The sequence below is a fragment of the Scyliorhinus torazame genome, chromosome 7 (genome assembly GCF_047496885.1).
Source record: "Scyliorhinus torazame isolate Kashiwa2021f chromosome 7, sScyTor2.1, whole genome shotgun sequence".
Lineage (NCBI taxonomy): Eukaryota > Metazoa > Chordata > Chondrichthyes > Carcharhiniformes > Scyliorhinidae > Scyliorhinus > Scyliorhinus torazame.
In genome coordinates, this window is record NC_092713.1 from 91,548,442 (window position 1) to 91,566,243 (window position 17,802).

The 17,802-nt window shown below is 47.9% G+C and overlaps 1 protein-coding gene across 1 annotated transcript in view; it reads left to right on the forward strand.

The window, feature by feature from the left end:
- Window positions 1-17,802, forward strand: part of lrrc40 (leucine rich repeat containing 40) — a 168,743-nt gene that overhangs the window by 82,172 nt on the left and 68,769 nt on the right. The window contains exons 5-7 of the mRNA XM_072511050.1: window positions 281-404; window positions 1,783-1,925; window positions 5,354-5,526. Coding sequence (XP_072367151.1) covers window positions 281-404; window positions 1,783-1,925; window positions 5,354-5,526 — 440 coding nt within the window. The remainder of the gene's footprint in view (window positions 1-280; window positions 405-1,782; window positions 1,926-5,353; window positions 5,527-17,802) is intronic.

Below are 17,802 nucleotides of genomic sequence, written 5' to 3' on the forward strand. Positions count from 1 at the left end.
TACAATTTTCAATTGAATAAGATTCTCTCAGCTTGGACTACTCTAGGGTAGTTGCTCTCTGTTTAATTAGTGCACTCTGCCCGTAACTTTTAAAGGAAAATTAATATGCCTAACAATGAGCACAACCCTGGAAATATCAACAAGGAAACCGGAGTAGTAATTGGATTTTCATCCATATTTGTTTTTAGAGACTAAAACTGTACCTATCCTGAAAATGTTAGTTACAAATTGCTTGTGTAATAATTGTTAGAATACCGATTCAGTTGTCTGTGTTTGACAGGATGTGTCCAACAATCAACTTTCAACAATTCCAAGCACCCTTGGCGAGCTGTCAGCTCTACTACGATTCAGTCTGGCTAGCAACAAACTGAAGAGCATACCCTCCGACATTAGCAAAATGAGAAGTAAGATTGTTTGAACATAACAATTGTCGGAAAAATGGCTTCCCATGTTTATTTTCTATATTAAAGTTTCCTTCTAATATTCTAATTTATGCTTGTTGGTAGCTAGGTGTAAGGAATAGCTCCCCCCTCTGCAACGTTTGACTAGACACTACTAAAAAGAGTTTTGCTATCGAGGACATTTTCATGTTGAATGGATATGATACTGATATCATCATGGTGCTAGAGTGCAGCAGAGCTTCACCACAATATCCAATTTAGAACTCAGTTTGGAGTTCAAGTCACACTTTTAAATTAAGTTTCTTTTTTTAACTCAGATTTAAGTTCCTTAATTCTGAACATATTTTTGAGATGGGAAAGGAAACTTTACCAGGAATTTTTCAGTTTCTCAACAGAATAGTGAGATACCATGTGAGTGTCATTCCAGTTGATTCCCTTATTTCATTTTCTTTATTTTAACCAGTATCATTTTTGATCCATGATGCTTAATGGATATTTAAGCCAAGAGCAGAGAGAATGAGGAATTCAAGAAGTTGCAATACCGCATTTGGTGCTAGTGTTCAAACAGGAGAACTCAGACTTTGTGACACCTGAGAGATGGGGTGGGAGTTGATTCGATTGGTTGGCTGGTGGCCAATGAATTGGCTAAAAGGCCGTGTTCCGCAAGGTGACAGGTGATTATGGGTCCTATTCAAGTGGAATGATTCTCACTCTCTTGCAGCTGACATCTCGACCTGAAAGCCTGGTTTGAAGGAAAGTGCTAGCAACAACCATCTGACAGAAATACTCTTAATTTTTTATTTTCACCCCTCTCTTTCCCTCTGTGCTTGTTGGTCTTGTTTGTGTGTGTGTGTGTGTATATAGAGGGTGGGGGGGGGGGGGAGTTAAAGTGGGGGATTAGGAATTAGATAAGGAATTAGTTCATTATAATTCTTGTTATAAACAAAAAGTAATTGTGTTTAAAATTACAAACCTGGTGAGTGTAATTATTGGGCAGTCAAAGGCCAACGAGTTTGGGTATTTTTCTAAGAATTCTTTGCTAATTCAATTGTGTTGCGACTCCGGGGGGGGGGCTAGCTGGAAGCTGGAATTGACCACACCCTACCCCAGGGTGTTGTAACAATCATGAATACATGCTTAGATATCAATTTAGCGTTCATAAACTTTTGCCTGGTGCTTGCTAGTAGAAAAGATATCATGAAATCTGGGATTGAGAAGGAGAGGAAAAGGGAAGTAAGAGGCAAGAATGCAGAAATTAAGTTGAACAGATTCTTATTGCATTATATATTGGGACAGCATCTGAGTCCTTGATATAAAGTTTTATAGTTTGTTTCAAGCTACATAGATTAATTTGTTTTATAATGTGTCTTATTTTATTCAGGTTTAAAACTGTTGGATGTAACTCATAATGAACTGGAATATGTCCCTCCAGAATTAGCAAAGATGGTGTCATTAGAACAACTTTACTTGAGGCATAACAGACTCCACAACCTACCAGAGTTTCCATCCTGTAAATATATGAAGGTACTTTAAGAGCACTGGGAAAATGTTATTAATACTAACACATCTTTTTAAACTAATTTCAGTATTGCTAATTGAAGAGGGTGTATCAAGATGTTACCTATACACGTGTGGACATGTTTCAGTCTTTTGTTACTTCTGTGTGTTAAGATTTCTAGTTCGGGTTGTCATTGGAGGGTTTGGGATATCATGAAGTTTTGTGCTACTGCTTTTACGAACAATGGGGTGCGACTAGTGATTCTTATTTGTGATACATCTGAAGGGAAATTATATTACAGCACGAATTCCATATATTAAAAAATCTTCTCTCCAGCTAAGAGAGGGCATGAAATATCTTTGGCGGGTAAGATCAAGGAAAACCCCAAGGCCTTTTACACATGTGAGAAATATGTGAATGGCTAGAGCGAGGGTAGGTCCGATCAAGGACAGTAGCGGGAGATTGTGTATTGAGTCTGAAGAGATAGGAGAGGTCTTGAACGAGTACTTTTCTTCAGTATTTACAAATGAGAGGGGTCATATTGTTGGAGAGGACAATGTGAAACAGACTGGTAAGCTCGAGAAGATACTTGTTAGGAAGGAAGATGTGATGGGCATTTTGAAAAACTTGAGGATAGACAAGTCCCCTGGGCCTGACAGGATATATCCAAGGATTTTTATGGGAAGCAAGAAATGAAATTGCAGAGCCGTTGGCAATGATCTTTTTGTCCTCACTGTCAACAGGGGTGGTACCAGGGGATTGGAGAGAGGCGAATGTTGTGCCCCTGTTCAAAAAAGGGAATGAAATGAAAATCGCTTATTGTCACAAGTAGGCTTCAATGAAGTTACTGTGAAAAGCCCCTAGTCACCACATTCCGGCGCCTGTTCGGGGAGGCTGTTACGTGAATTGAACCGTGCTGCTGGCCTGCCTTGGTCTGCTTTCAAAGCCAGCGATTTAGCCCTGTGCTAAACAGCCCCTGTTATAGGGATAACCCTGGGAATTACAGGCCAGTTAGTGTTACTTCAGTGATAGGCAAAGTAATGGAAAGGGTACTGAGGGATAGGATTTCTGAGCATCTGGAAAGACACTGCTTGATTAGGGATAGTCAGCACGGATTTGTGAGGGGTAGGTCTTGCCTCACAAGTCTTATTGAATTCTTTGAGGAGGTGACGAAGCACATGGATGAAGGAAAAGCAATGGATGTAGTGTACATGGATTTTAGTAAGGCATTTGATAAGGTTCCCCATGGTAGGCTTATGCAGAAAGTAAGGAGGCATGGGATAGTGGGAAATTTGGCCAGTTGGATAACAAACTGGCTAAGAAGTCAGAGAGTGGTGGTGGATGGCAAATATTCAGCCTGGAGCCCAGTTACCAGTGGCATACCACAGGGATCAGTTCTGGGTCCTCTGCTGTTTGTGATTTTCATTAATGACTTGGATGAGGGAGTTGAAGGGTGGGTCAGTAAATTTGCAGACGATACAAAGATTGGTGGGGTTGTGGATAGTGGGCTGTTGTCGGCTGCAAAGAGACATAGATAGGATGCAGAGCTGGGCTGAGAAGTGGCAGATGGAGTTTAACCCTGTAAAGTATGAGGTTGTCCATTTTGGAAGGACAAATACGAATGCGGAATACATGGTTAACGGTAGGGTTCTTGGCAATGTGGAGGAGCAGAGAGATCTTGGGGTCTATGTTCATAGATCTTTGAAAGTTGCCACTCAAGTGGATAGAGCTGTGAAGAATGCCTATGGTGTGCTAGCGTTCATTAGCAGAGGGATTGAATTTAAGAGCCGTGAGGTGATGATGCAGCTGTACAAAACCTTAGTACGGCCACATTTGGAGTACTGTGTACAGTTCTGGTCGCCTCATTTTGGGAAGGATGTGGAAGCTTTGGAAAAAGTGCAAAGGAGATTTACCAGGATGTTGCCTGGAATGGAGAGTAGGTCTTACGAGGAAAGGTTGAGGGTGCTAGGCCTTTTCTCATTAGAACGGAGAAGGATGAGGGGCGACTTGATAGAGGTTTATAAGATGATCAGGGGAATAGATAGAGTAGACAGTCAGAGACATTTTCCCCGGGTGGAACAAACCATTACAAGGGGACATAAATTTAAGGTGAATGGTGGAAGAAGGGGGGATGTCAGAGGTAGGTTCTTTACCCAGAGAGTAGTGGGGGCATGGAATGCACTGCCTGTGAAAGTAGTTGAGTCAGAAACATTAGGGTCCTTCAAGCGGCTATTGGATAGGTACATGGATTACGGTAGAATGATGGGGTGTAGATTAATTTGTTCTTAATCTAGGACAAAAGTTCGGCACAACATCGTGGGCCGAAGGGCCTGTTCTGTGCTGTATTGTGCTATGTTCTATGTTCTAACTGTCATTGTGGTTGGTGTCCTAGCATGTAACTGTTATCAGGATCGGCTAGAGGTGAAAGTGAATTCCCTACTTCCTGTTTATTTCTCTTTTGAAGTAGAGTGTGTGATCGTCCTTTTGATATCATTTCCATTCAGATTGTGTTCATTTCATAGTGTTTTCACGGTGTTCTAATTTCACAAACGTTTCTGGGATGAATGTTACATGTACAAGCTGATGTTTGAATCTTTATAAAATCTGAGATGACAAAAGCTGCTTGAAAAGTAAAGTATAATGATTCCCCACTAATGACCACAAAATGGGTAGATGCTTGATGTCTCTATCACTGAAGTAACATATGTTACAGTGCTCTATTTTGGATATTCATTTAACATGATGAGATTATATGACGAGAAGTTTGATTGTACAATTAATGTTTCTTATACAATTAACAGGCAGTCTATCAACATTGAAGGTTTTAGAAAAATTGAATATTTGTATGCTTGTGAAGTTACTGCAGGTTACCATATGATGAATATTACTTGGGCGTTATAATGCAGTTTTGTAAACTTGTCATTTAATTTTTTCTATTATTAGAAGGTTGTTGAAGAATTAAATTAAGCCCTTCTCGGTTTGTTTAATTAATTTGAGTACTGAACTTTTTTGTCACAATATTGTGTGCCAGTATTCTGAAAGTGCTCATATATATCTCTCTTGTAAATGGTGTTGCCTTGGTGGGAATTAGAATGTTTTCTTCTCGTGTTCCATTATTATGAAATTCTATAAATGTTGTTAGTATTAACGATTATGTTTTATGAAAAAAAACCTAACTTTTAACAGCAGTCTTGGGAAAAGGACAATAATTTTCTATTCTTCAATACCTTTATTGGAATTGTAAATTATATTACAAGAATGTAATCTGAAAAAAAATCTGTAGAAAATCTTGAAATGGTGCCACTTATGTGATGGACAATACCCATGCCCGAGAAAAGATGTGCAAAACAATATGGTAGTTGAAACGTAATGATTTAACTGAGTAAAAATGTCTTGCATCTATGTTTTTTGTAATTTTATATTATAATTTAACAATTGTATTACTACACTTTAGGAACTATATGTCGGAAATAATCAGATTGAGTATTTGGGCTCAGAACACCTGAAAAATTTAAGTGCCATCGTCGTACTGGAGCTCCGCGACAACAAATTAAAATCACTGCCAGACGAAATTATTCTGCTTCAAGACCTAGAACGACTTGACCTCACAAATAATGACATTAGCAGGTACATGTTGAAATGCTAATAATTCTTTAGTATGGCACCCATTTCTAAACATGTTATTTTCATCTACTTCAATTCTAAATAACGTACAAACTTCTACTTTCGATTCGGAAATGTGTACATGGTTTAAGAAGCAAAGTGCTACTTGATGTATCATGCCATGCCATAAAGTAGCAGGCTATTGATTTGCACTATTCTTCACAAAGCATCTTAGTGTAGTTACACCTTCCCCAAAAAGGAAAATCGGAGCGGAAACTACACTAGGCTAATGTTCATTTGCTATTGCTAACGGAGAAATAAAGATTGTGGGCTGCAATTAATTAGTGCAGTCTGTTGTCAGCTTTGACATTTGGGTTTGAAGGTAGACTAATCTCTGTGTTGGTTATATGGATCCCATATGAAATTCAGTCATGTAATATCAATTCAGTTCATGGGTCACCACAGAGACCCTAATGTGTCCTGAATTGTCATAATATTTACAAACTCATTCAGAGGTTATAAAGAAAACTGGTGTGAGAAATGGAAAATTTGTATAAATGACCAAGAATAACTAAGTCAACCTGTTGAACCTTTTGTGCAATTTGTCGTCATTACTCCTAAATGTCAATTTTCCACATCTTATAATGCTTGCTTCCCAGGTGAATATAAATCTCCCATTTAAACATCCCAGTTGCCTTTGCTACTGTCCTGAGGCAATGTATTCGTATTCTCTCAATTATTTGTTAAAAAATTCTTCCTGTCATCACATTTAATCAACTTATCTTGAATTCTGAGGTTATGTACCCAAGTTCTGAAATCCCCAGTTAGCATTACATATCAGATCACCTTTTAACTTTCTTTTAAAAAAAAATAATAATAATTTTTATTAAGGTTTTCATAAAATATCAATAACAAAATGAAAAAAAGAACCCAACAGGGTTAAGTACAAAACATAGTCGAGAAAGGAAACCCTCCATACCCCCCTCCCCCCGTACATAAATAATAAATTAACATTAACACCCCGACTTGACACAACAGGTATATACACCCCCTCAGACCCTTCAGTGTAAATAACAATAACAAAAATAATTATAAAGTAACCCCCCCGAGTTGCTGCTGCCATTAACCAATGTCTACCGTTCTGCCAGGAAGTCTAAGAACGGTTGCCACCCCCTAAAGAACCTTTGTACCGACCCTCTCAAGGCGAATTTCACCCTCTCCAATTTAATGAACCCCGCCATATCACTGATCCAGGATTCCACGCTTGGGGGCCTCGCTTTCTTCCACTGAAGAAGAATCCTTCGCCGGGCTACCAGGGACCCAAAGGCCAGAATACCAGCCTCTTTCGCCTCCTGCACTCCCGGCTCCTCTGCCACCCCAAATATTGCAAGCCCCCAGCCCGGTTTGACCCTGGATCCTACCACCCTCAACACCGTCCTCGCCAAGCCCTTCCAAAATTCTTCCAGCGCTGGGCACGCCCAGAACATATGGGTGTGATTTGCTGGGCTCCCTGAGCACCTAACACACCTGTCCTCGCCCCCCAAAAAATGGCTCATCCTTGTCCCCTTCATGTGTGCCCTGTGCAGCACCTTAAACTGTATGAGGCTGAGCCTCGCGCACGATGAGGAAGAGTTCACCCTCCCTAGGGCATCTACCCACGTCCCTTCCTCAATCTCCTCTCCCAACTCCACCTCCCACTTACCTTTCACTTCCACCACCGAGGCCTCCTCCTCCTCCTCCTACATTACCTGGTAAGTTTCCGTGATCTTCTCCACTCTTCCCCTCCCCCCCCCCCCCCCCCATCTCCCCCCCCCCCCCCCCCAGAGCACCCTGTCCTGTACTGTGTATGGCAGTAGCCGTGGGAATTCCACCGCCTGCCATCTGGCAAAAGCCCTTGCCTGTAAGTACCTGAAGGTGTTCCCCAGGGGGAGCCTGTACTTCTCCTCCAGCTCACCCAGGCTCGCGAACTTCCCGTCCACAAACAGGTCCCCCAACCTTCGTATCCCTGCCCTGTGCCACCCCGAAAACCCTCCACCTGTTCTCCCTGGGGCGAACCGGTGGTTCCCCCGTATTGGGGTCCACGCCGAGGCCCCAACTTCCCCCCTATGCCGCCTCCACTGCCCCCAAATTTTGAGGGCAGCCACCGGGCTCGTGGTATACCTCCTTGGAGGGAGCGGCAGCGGCGCCGTTGCCAGCACCCCCAGACTCGTACCCACACAAGACGCCATCTCCAGCCTCTTCCATGCAGCCCCCTCCTCCTCCATCACCCATTTGCGCACCATCGTCGCATTGGCGGCCCAGTAGTACCCACAGAGGTTGGGCAGCGCCAGTCCCCCCTATCAGGAACACCCTTCTCACCCTCGGAGTCCCTCGTGCCCACACAAACCCCATTATACTCCTGTTAACCCGCCTAAAAAAAGCCTTTGGGACAAACACGGGGCGGCACTGGAACAGGAACAAAAACCTTGGGAGCACCGTCATTTTGATTGACTGCACCCTGCCCGCCAAGGACAGCGGCAACACGTCCCACCTCTTGAACTCCTCCTCCATTTGCTCCACCAGCCTTGTAAAATTAAGCCTATGCAGGGCCCCCCAGCTCCTGGCCACCTGGACCCCCAAATACCTGAAGCTCCTCTCCGCCCTTTTTAGTGGGAGCTCGCCAATCCTACTCTCCTGGTCCCCTGGGTGAACCACAAACAGCTCGCTCTTCCCAATGTTGAGCTTGTGCACCGAAAAGTCCCCGAATTCCCTAAGAATCCTCATTACCTCCGGCATTCCCCCCACCGGGTCCGCCACATACAGCAGCAGGTTGTCCGCATAGAGCGACACTCTATGCTCCTCCCCACCCCGCACCAACCCCCTCCAGTTCCTTGACTCCCTCAGTGCCATAGCCAGGAGTTCAATCGCCAGTGCGAAGAGCAGGGGGGACAGGGGACACCCCAGCCTCCTCCCTCGGTGCAACAGAAAGTATTCGGACCTCCTCCTGTTTGTGGCCACACTCACCATCGGGACCTCATACAACAGCCTAACCCACCTGACAAACCCCTCCCCAAACCCGAACCTATTCAGCACCTTTCACAGGTACCCCCACTCCACCCTTTCTCAGCATCCATCGCCACCAGTATCTCCGCCTCTCCTTCCCTCGCCGGCATCATGATAACGTTCAAAAGCCTCTGCACATTCGCGTTCAACTGCCTCCCCTTCACAAACCCCGTCTGGTCTTCATGGATGATCTGCGGCACACAATCCTCAATCCTCGTGGCCTTCGCCAGCACCTTGGCATCTACATTTAGCAAGGAAATCGGTCTGTGAGACCCACACTGCAGGGGATCCTTGTCCCGCTTCAGGATCAAGGAGATCAGTGCCCGGGACATCGTTGGGATCAAAGCCCCCCCCCCTCCCTTGCCTCATTGAAGGTCCTAACTAGCAACGGGCCCAACAGGTCCATATATTTTTTATAGAATTCGACCGGGAAACCGTCTGGCCCCGGTGCCTTCCCTGCCTGCACCATGCTTCCTATCCCTTTGGTCAGCTCCTCCAGCCCAATCGGGGCCCCCAATCCCGCCACAAGTCCCTCTTCCACCTTTGGAAACCTCAATTGGTCCAGGAAGTGGCCCATCCCTCCCTCCTCCCGCGGGGGCTCAGATCGGTACAATTCCTCGTAAAAGTCCCTGAAGACCCCATTGATGCCAACCCCACTCCGCACCACACCCCTCCCCTGTCCTTAATTCCCCCGATCTCCCTAGCTGCATCCCGCTTCCGAAGCTGATGCGCCAGCATTCGGCTTGCCTTTTCCCCATACTCTTAGATCGTCCCCTGGGCCTTCCTCCACTGCACCTCCACCTTCCTGGTGGTCACCAGGTCGAAGAGGCTGTGCCTCTTCCTCAACAATGCTTCCTCGGGCACCTCCGCATACCTCCTGTCTACCCTCACCATCTCCCCCACCAGCCTCTCCCTCTCCCCCCAGCTCCCTCCGCTCCTTGTGGGCCCTAATGGAGATCAGCTCTCCCCTCACCACCGCCTTCAGCGCCTCCCATACCATCCCCACTCGGACCTCCTCATTGTCGTTGGTCTCCAAGTATCTCTCTATACTCCCTCGGACCTGCTCGCTCACCACCTCATCCGCCAACAGCCCCACCTCCAAGCGCCACAGCGGGCGCTGGTCCCTCTCCTCCCCCATCTCCAAGTCCACCCAATGTGGGGCGTGGTCCGAAATGGCTATTGCAGAATACTCCGTATCCTCTACTCTCGCTATCAGCGCCCTACTCAAAATGAAAAAGTCGATTCGGGAATAAGCCTTATGTACATGTGAGAAGAATGAAAATTCCCTAGCCCCCGGCCGTGCAAATCTCCAAGGGTCCACCCCTCCCATCTGGTCCATAAACCCCCTCAGCACTCTAGCCGCCGCCGGCTTCCGACTCGGCCTAGACCTGGAGCGATCCAGTGCCGGATCCAGCACCGTGTTAAAGTCTCCCCCCATTATCAGGCCCCCCACTTCCAAGTCTGGGATCCGACCCAACATACGCCGCATAAAACCCGCATCATCCCAATTCGGAGCATACACATTGACCAGTACTACCCTCTCTCCCTGCAACTTACCACTTATCATTACGTACCGACCGCCATTATCTGCCACAATGCTCGACGCCTCGAATGACACCTTCTTTCCCACCAAGATCGCCACCCCTCGATTTTTGGCATCCAGCCCCGAGTGAAACACCTGACCTACCCACCCTTTCCTCAATCTTACCTGGTCTGCCACCTTCAGGTGTGTCTCCTGGAGCATAACCACATCCGCCTTCAGGTGCGCGAACACGCGGGCCCGCTTAACCGGCCCATTCAGCCCCCTTACATTCCAGGTTATCAGCCGGATCAGGGGGCTACCCGCCCACCCCCCCCCCCCTCCCCCGCCGACTAGCCATGACCCCTCCTCGGCCAGCCATGCGCCCGCACCTCACACCCGGCCCGTTCCCCACAGCGGCATACCCCCGTCTCGACCCCCTCACTCGCTCCAGCTCCCCCTTGACCATAGCAGCAGCAACTCTATCCCCCCCCCCCCCCGGTCCCAAGCTAGCTGATTTACTCCCCCCATTGCATTTCCGCAAGTCAGCTGACCCCGGCCACTCCCGCCTCTCCTCGACTCCTCCCATTGTGTGACACACCCTCCTCTCCCGTTCCCCATCCATAGGCTTTCCCCCTCCCCCCCCTTCCGTTCTAAGCGCGGGAAACAACCCTCGCTTCCCCGCCCCCTCCAGTCTTCAGCGCGGGAAAAAGCCCGCACTTTCCACCTACCCGGCTACACCACCTCTGACGAAGCTCCTTTTACAGGCCCAGTCCCCCCCCCCCCCCCCCCCCCCCCACCCCGCGGGGCCCCATCTCACCGCCGTCCACCACCCCTGTTCCGTTTACCTACCCCCCCCCCCCCCCCCCCCCCAAGAGCCCCCCCGACCAACCCAACCAAAACAGTGCCCAACCCGCCCCAACCACCCTCCCCGACCCGAAAGAGAAAAACACAGAGAAACAGAAACCAGGAGCAAAGCAAAGGCCCCCCCCCTCAAAATCAATAAATAAATAAATAACATATCAACCACAGTCCCCAATCGCCCATCCCGACCCTCAATCTGTGTCCAACTTCTCAGCCTGAACAAAGGCCCCTGCCTCCTCCGGAGACTCAAAATAATGGTGCCGGTCCTTGTAGTCGCGCCGGCTGCAACATGCCAAACTTCACCCCCTTCCTGTGCAGCACCGCCTTCGCTCGATTGTACCCGGCCCTCCTCTTCGCCACCTCCACACGCTAGTCCTGGTATATTCGAACCTCCGCGTTCTCCCACCTGCTGCTCCTCTCCTTCTTGGCCCACCTGAGCACACTCCCGATCGACGAACCGATGGAACCGCACCAGCACCGCCTTGGGCCTCCTCGCCAACACTCTATGGGCCCCTGGAAGGACCCTGCTCCCATCAGCAAGTTCAACATGGTGACCACATAGGCCCCCACGTCCGGCCCCTCCAGAAGGCCCAGAATCCGCAGATTCTTCCACATCGACCGATTCTCCATCTCCTCGAACCGCTCCTGCCATTTCTTGTGGTGCGCCTCCAGGTCTAAGATCTCGTCCTCGGAGATCTTTTGTCGAGCCTCGCGGATCACCACCCCCTGGGCCGTCTGTGTCTCCAGCTGCTTATCAATAGAAGCCTTCATCGGCTCGAGCAGGTCCGCTTTAATCTCTCTGAAGCAGTGCTGGATACCCTCCTGCTGCTCCTCCGCGCACTGCATCCACGCTGCCTGGTCGCCGCCTGCCGCCATTTTGTTCTTCTTCCCTCGCGCCTTCTTCGGGTCGCCCCGCTCCTAGTAGAAGCCATATACTATCGGGCAGCTGTTATAATCTCCTTCCCACACCGGGAAACGTCGAAAACGTGCTGTTGGGGACCCTGAAAAGAGCCCAAAATTCCGTTTTTGCGGGAGCCGCCGAATGTGCGACTTAGCTCCGCATAGCCGCAACCGGAAGTCACCTTTAACTTTCTTAACTACATGGTATATAATTTCAGTGTACCTATTGCCTTATCACTTCCGATGTCACCACCTTGGTAAACCGCTGTAAAATCTCATTAATAAAGGATCTTGTAGAGGTTGGATATTCAGTGTTCTAATTGAAGTCTGACCAGAGGCCTGTATAATTGCAATCATTTTCCTTTTTAAAAAAATTATGGTGAAGCACAGTTTTCCATTGGTATTTTTGAACATTTTTTTGAAACAATGAGCTATCTTTTAATGACTTTTATATCTGAACTGCGCAATCCAAAACCATATCAGTGTGCCTCCTGATGGCATACCAGGCATATTAGTCAAATCTAATGGCAAGAAGTCATGGAAAGGCTTTTGAAGTGGAATCTGTGATTTGTCTCCATTGTTAAATGCATTATAAATGTCTCTCATGGTTGTACTTCCATTTATTGCTCCATAAATCTAACCTCATCCAAAACTCTACTTTTAGCCTAACTTGCACCATTTTTGCATTCACTTTCAACACTGTGCTCGCTGACTTGCATTGGCGCCTGATCTAGCAATGTCCCATCACTGTCTCTCAGTCTACAAATGTCTCTTTAATCTGGACTCTGCTTGTCTCTTGATCAATTTGCTGTCCATAACTAAACAGATACTTCTGATTCCATGCACCTTCATTTTAACTGTGTACAGCTTTGTCAAATATGAAAGTCTATCCGCTACCTCAGTGACTTTTATGTTCTTTTAGAGTTCTTTCTTCTATGTTAGATAGGCATGACCAACCTTTAATAAAATGTTGCTGATTCTCCCAGGTATTCCGTCACTTTGCCGTCACTGATCAATTGAACCAATTTTAACACTGCAGATGTTCTATGTCAGCTTTCTTTTTTGTAATATATTAAGTCTCCGTGTCTAAACTATTCCTTATGGCCTTATGTGGTGCTGTAAAGCACCCCAAATATTTCTCAGAATCTTCCGCTTTGATGAAAGCCTTTCTGCTTGCATGCAACACATTCAGATGAGCAGAGAAAGTAGAGCTAATATTAGCCCCTTCTCAAGCAGGGGGTGAACCTAATAGGGCAGCACAGTAGTATAGTGGTTAGCACAGTTGCATCACAGCTCCAGGGTTCCAGGTTCGATTCCCGGCTGGGTCACTGTCTGTGCGGGGTCTGCACGTTCTCCCCATGTCTGCGTGGGTTTCCTCCGGGTGTTCCGGTTTCCTCCCACAGTCCAAAGATGGGCAGGTTAGGCGGATTGGCCATGCTAAATTGCCCTTAGTGTCCAAAACAAAATGTTAAGTGGGAATTACTGGTTTACGAGGATAGGGTAGATACATGGGCTTCTGTAGGGTACTCTAAGGGCCGGTGCAGACTCGATGGACCGAATGGCCTCCTTCTGCACTGTAAATTCCAAGAATCTATGACCAAAGGCAACTTTGGATTCCTGCCGTACACCAATTGGCACTGACTGTACCTTTCAACCCAGTGGGATGCCAGAGCTCCAGGCGAATCAGGGGGCAGAGGTGAGTTTAGTGACCATCACTAAGGATAAGGTTCTGGGGAAACTGAAAGGTCTGAAGGTGGATAAATCACCTGGCCCGGATGGACTACACCTCAGGGTTCTAAAAGAGATAGCTGAGGAGATTGTGGGGGCATTGGTGGTGATCTTTCAGGAATCACTGGAGGCAGGAAGGGTTCCAGAGGACTGGCAAGTGGCTGGTGTAACACCACTGTTTAAGAAGGGAGAGAGGCAGAAGATGAGAAATAATAGGCTGATTAGCCTGACTTCAGTCATTGGTAAGATTTTAGAGTCTGTTATTAAAGATGAGATCGCAGAGTACTTGGAAGTGCATGATAAAATACGACTGAATCAGCACGGCTTCGTCAAGGAGAGGTCATGTCTGACAAATCTGTTCGAGTTCTTTGAGGAAGTAACAAGGAAGTTAGACAAAGGAGAAAAAGTGGACTTGATTTATTTGGATTTCCAGAAGGCCTTTGACAAGGTGCCGCATAGGAGACTGTTAAATAAGTTAAGAGCCCATTGTGTTAAAGGTGAGATCCTAGCATGGATAGAGGATTGGCTGACTGGCAGAAGGCAGAGAGTGGGGATAAAGGGGTCTTTTTCAGGATGGTAGCCGGTGGACTAGGTGTGCCTCAGGGGTCTGTGCTGGGACCACAGCTTTTCACAATATACATTAATGATCTGGAAGAAGGAACTGAAGACACTGTTGCTAGGTTTGCAGATGATACAAAAATCTGTAGAGGGACAGGTAGTATTGAGGAAGCAAGCGGGCTGCAGAAGGACTTGGACAGGCTCGGGGAGTGGGCAAAGAAGTGGCAAATGCAATACAATATGTAATAGTGTGAGGTTATACACTTTGGAAGGAGGAATGGAGGTATAGACTATTTTCTAAATGGGGAGATGCTTGGGAAATCAGAAGCACAAAGGGACTTGGGAGTCCTTGTTCAAGATTCTCTTAAGGTTAACGTGCAGGTTCAATCGGATGTTAGGAAGGCAAATGCAATGTTAGCATTCATGTCGAGAGGGCTAGAATACAAGAGCAGGGATATACTTCTGAGGCTATATAAGGCTCTGGTCAGACCCCATTTGGAGTATTGTGAGCAGTTTTAGGCCCCATATCTAAAGAAGGATGTGCTGGTCTTGAGAAGGTCCAGAGGAGGTTCACAAGAATGATCCCTGCAATGAAGAGTTTGTCGTATGAGGAATGGTTGAGGACTCTGGGACTGCTGCTGTTGCAGTTTAGAAAGTTATGGGGGGATCTTATTGAAACTTACAAGATACTGCGAGGCCTGGATAGAGTAGACTTGTAGGAAAAACTAGAACCAGAGGACACAATCTCAAACTAAAGTGACAATCCTTTTAAAACAGAGATGAGGAGGAATTTCTTCAGCCAGAGAGTGATGGATCTGTGGAAGTCTTTGCCGCAGAAGGCTGTGGAGATGAAGTCGTTGAGTGCCTTTAAGACAGAGATAAACAGGTTCTTGATTAATAAGGGAATCAAGGGTGATGGGGAGAAGGCAGGAGAATGGGGATGTAAAAAATATCAGCCATGATTGAATGGCGGAGCAGACCCGATGGGCCTAGTGGCCTAATTCTGCTCCTATGCCTTATGATCTTAACCCATTTGCAAGGGGTTATTTGCATGCTCTGCCAATGCCAGAAAAGATGGTGTCTGTGTGGGTTTCCTCCGGGTGCTCCGGTTTCCTCCCACAGTCCAAAGACGTGCAGGTTGGGTGGATTGGCCATGCTGAATTGCCCTTTAGTGTCCAAAAAGGTTAGGAAGGGTTTACTGGGTTATGGGGAGAGGGTGGAAGTGAGGGCTTAAGTGGGTCGGTGCAGACTTGATGGGCCGAATGGCCGCCTTCTGCACTGTATGTTCTATGTATATGTAGAATTCGGGGTGAGAAGAGTAGTGTTCCATTATAGAAGGTAAGGTTTGAAAGTCCAGTGAACAGTGGTGAAGTGGTAGTGGGAGTAATAGAGAAACTATCTTGTCCAGGAATACACTTTATCTTGGGTAATGTTATAGCTGGATCGCAGGTGGGAGTGATGCCTACTATGGTTGATAAGCCAGTGGAATATCAGGCAACAAGTGTTGAAGGACGAATATCCTGGGATTTTTCCGGATTGTGTAGTAACAAGGTCGCAAAGTCACAGGTTAAGACAAAAGGAGAAATCAAAGAGTGAAGTTAAAGTTGAAGTTCAATTATCAGAAACTATTTTTGATCAGATGGTTGGAAAAGAACAAGAACAGGTGGAGGATGAGGCGAATATTTTTACTTCAGGAAAATTGGCGGAGTTACGACAGAAAGTTATAGAAATAAATATCAGAAAGGATACACAGAAGAGGAATCTGCATGTATACCAGAATGTTATTACCGTAAAAATGATGCCTTGATGAGAAAATGGGGACCTTTACATAAGCAGGCGGATGAAAAGTGGGCAGACGTTCATCAAGTGGTATTGCCGGTAGGGTATAGAAAGGAAATGTTGCGAGTAGCACATGAGGTACCAGTGGGAAGTCATTTGGGAGTAAGGAAAACTCAAGCTAAAATACAAAAACATTTTTATGTACAGTAGGCATATCATTAGCGGGCCTGACACCCGATGCTCCCGGGCCTCCGAGATCTACCGCTTCCAATGGGCCGATTTCCCGACGGCGTTGTTCACTTGTGGTTATAAAAATCGTGAACCTGGCTGCTGAACGAGAGAGAGGAGGTAGGAAATGGCGTGGAGTGATTGCGGGCTGCCGGCCCGGACACTGGCCGTGCTGGTTGTTGTGGGGGGCCTCCTGCCCGGGGTGGGGAGGGGGGAGGCAGGCTGAGCAGCCAGGGTGCCCCCCCACAGGACTGAGGCGGTGCCCGGGCACCGACCGCCATTACAGTGGCCATCTTGCTGCGCACCCACTGACCACCCACCCCGACCCCTGGTTCTACACAGTGACACCGGCTGTATGGGTGCGCACACCCCTGAACCCCACCCCCGCCACAGCGCGCCCTCTGCCCCCGAACACCCCGTCCAACTGGCAGCCACCCACTGTGCCACACCTAAGGCAGCCCCCAGTGAGGGCAGTGCCAGCCAACGGTACCCCTGGCAGCGGGGAGGGCACCAGGACCGGGGCACCGACGGGGCTGGATACCGATGGCGCAGGGATGGGGAGGGACATGTGTGGGCGGGGCCCGCAATGCCAACCGGGGCCACCGTCTAGCCCGTGGAACCTTGCAGGGCGTGGGAGTATGCTCCATGCCAATATGTTGGCCTTCCATGCCCTGCAGACAATTGCATTTGGACATCAACCAGCAATGGTGGCCGCCGTGGTGATGGCAGCAGCCCTGTGAGATGCCCTGCGGCCGCTTGAGTGGGAGCCGCTCGGCGAGGAGAGGGAAGCTGCAGCAGCGGAGCGGCAGCAGTGGAACTGCCAGCAGAGGACCATCCTGCAGAGGGGCAGGTGACGGCTGCACAGGCTGGAGGGCCGGACGCCCAACAGGAGGAGGAGGTACCAAGTGGGTGCCGCATGAGGTCTCACGTATACTGGCGCTGCCGGTCATTCGAGGACCTGCTGGTCCGAGCATGCCATCGGAGACTCCGGATGAGCAGAGAGACTGTGCTATACATCTGCCAGATGATGGCACACCTGGCACCGGAGGGATAGGGGAGAGGACACCCGCTCCCTGTGGCCGTCAAGGTGACGGTCGCCCTGAACCTTTATGCCATGGGCCCTATCCAGTCGCCGAGTGGGGACCTGTCTGGGATCTCACAGATCTCGGCACAGGTGTATCCGGGTCGTCATGGAGGCCCTATTTGCCCAGGCGCCTCAATACATCCAGTTCCATGTGGACGAGCCCACTAGGATGCACGGGCACCAGGGTTCGCTGCCATCGCCGGGATGTCCAGGGGGCATGTCGGCCTACGGGCACTGGCGGATAATTTGATTGAAGGGTGGAAGGTCCGAATACAGGTCTGAAACTAATGGTGTTCCACAGGGATCAATTCTGGGAACTCTGCTCTTTGTAATATATATAAATGACTTGGAAGAAAACGTAGCGGGTCTGATTAGCAAGTTTGCGGATGATACTAAGATTGCAGGAGTTGAGGAAAGTGATGAAGATTGTCAGAGAACACAACAGGATATAGATAGGCTGCAAAATTGGGCGGAGAAATGGCAGATGGAATTTAACCCGGACAAATGCACGGTGATGCATTTTGGTAGATCCAATTCAGGTGGGAGCTATAAAATAAATGGCAGAACCATCAGGAGCATAGAAATACTGGGAGATCTG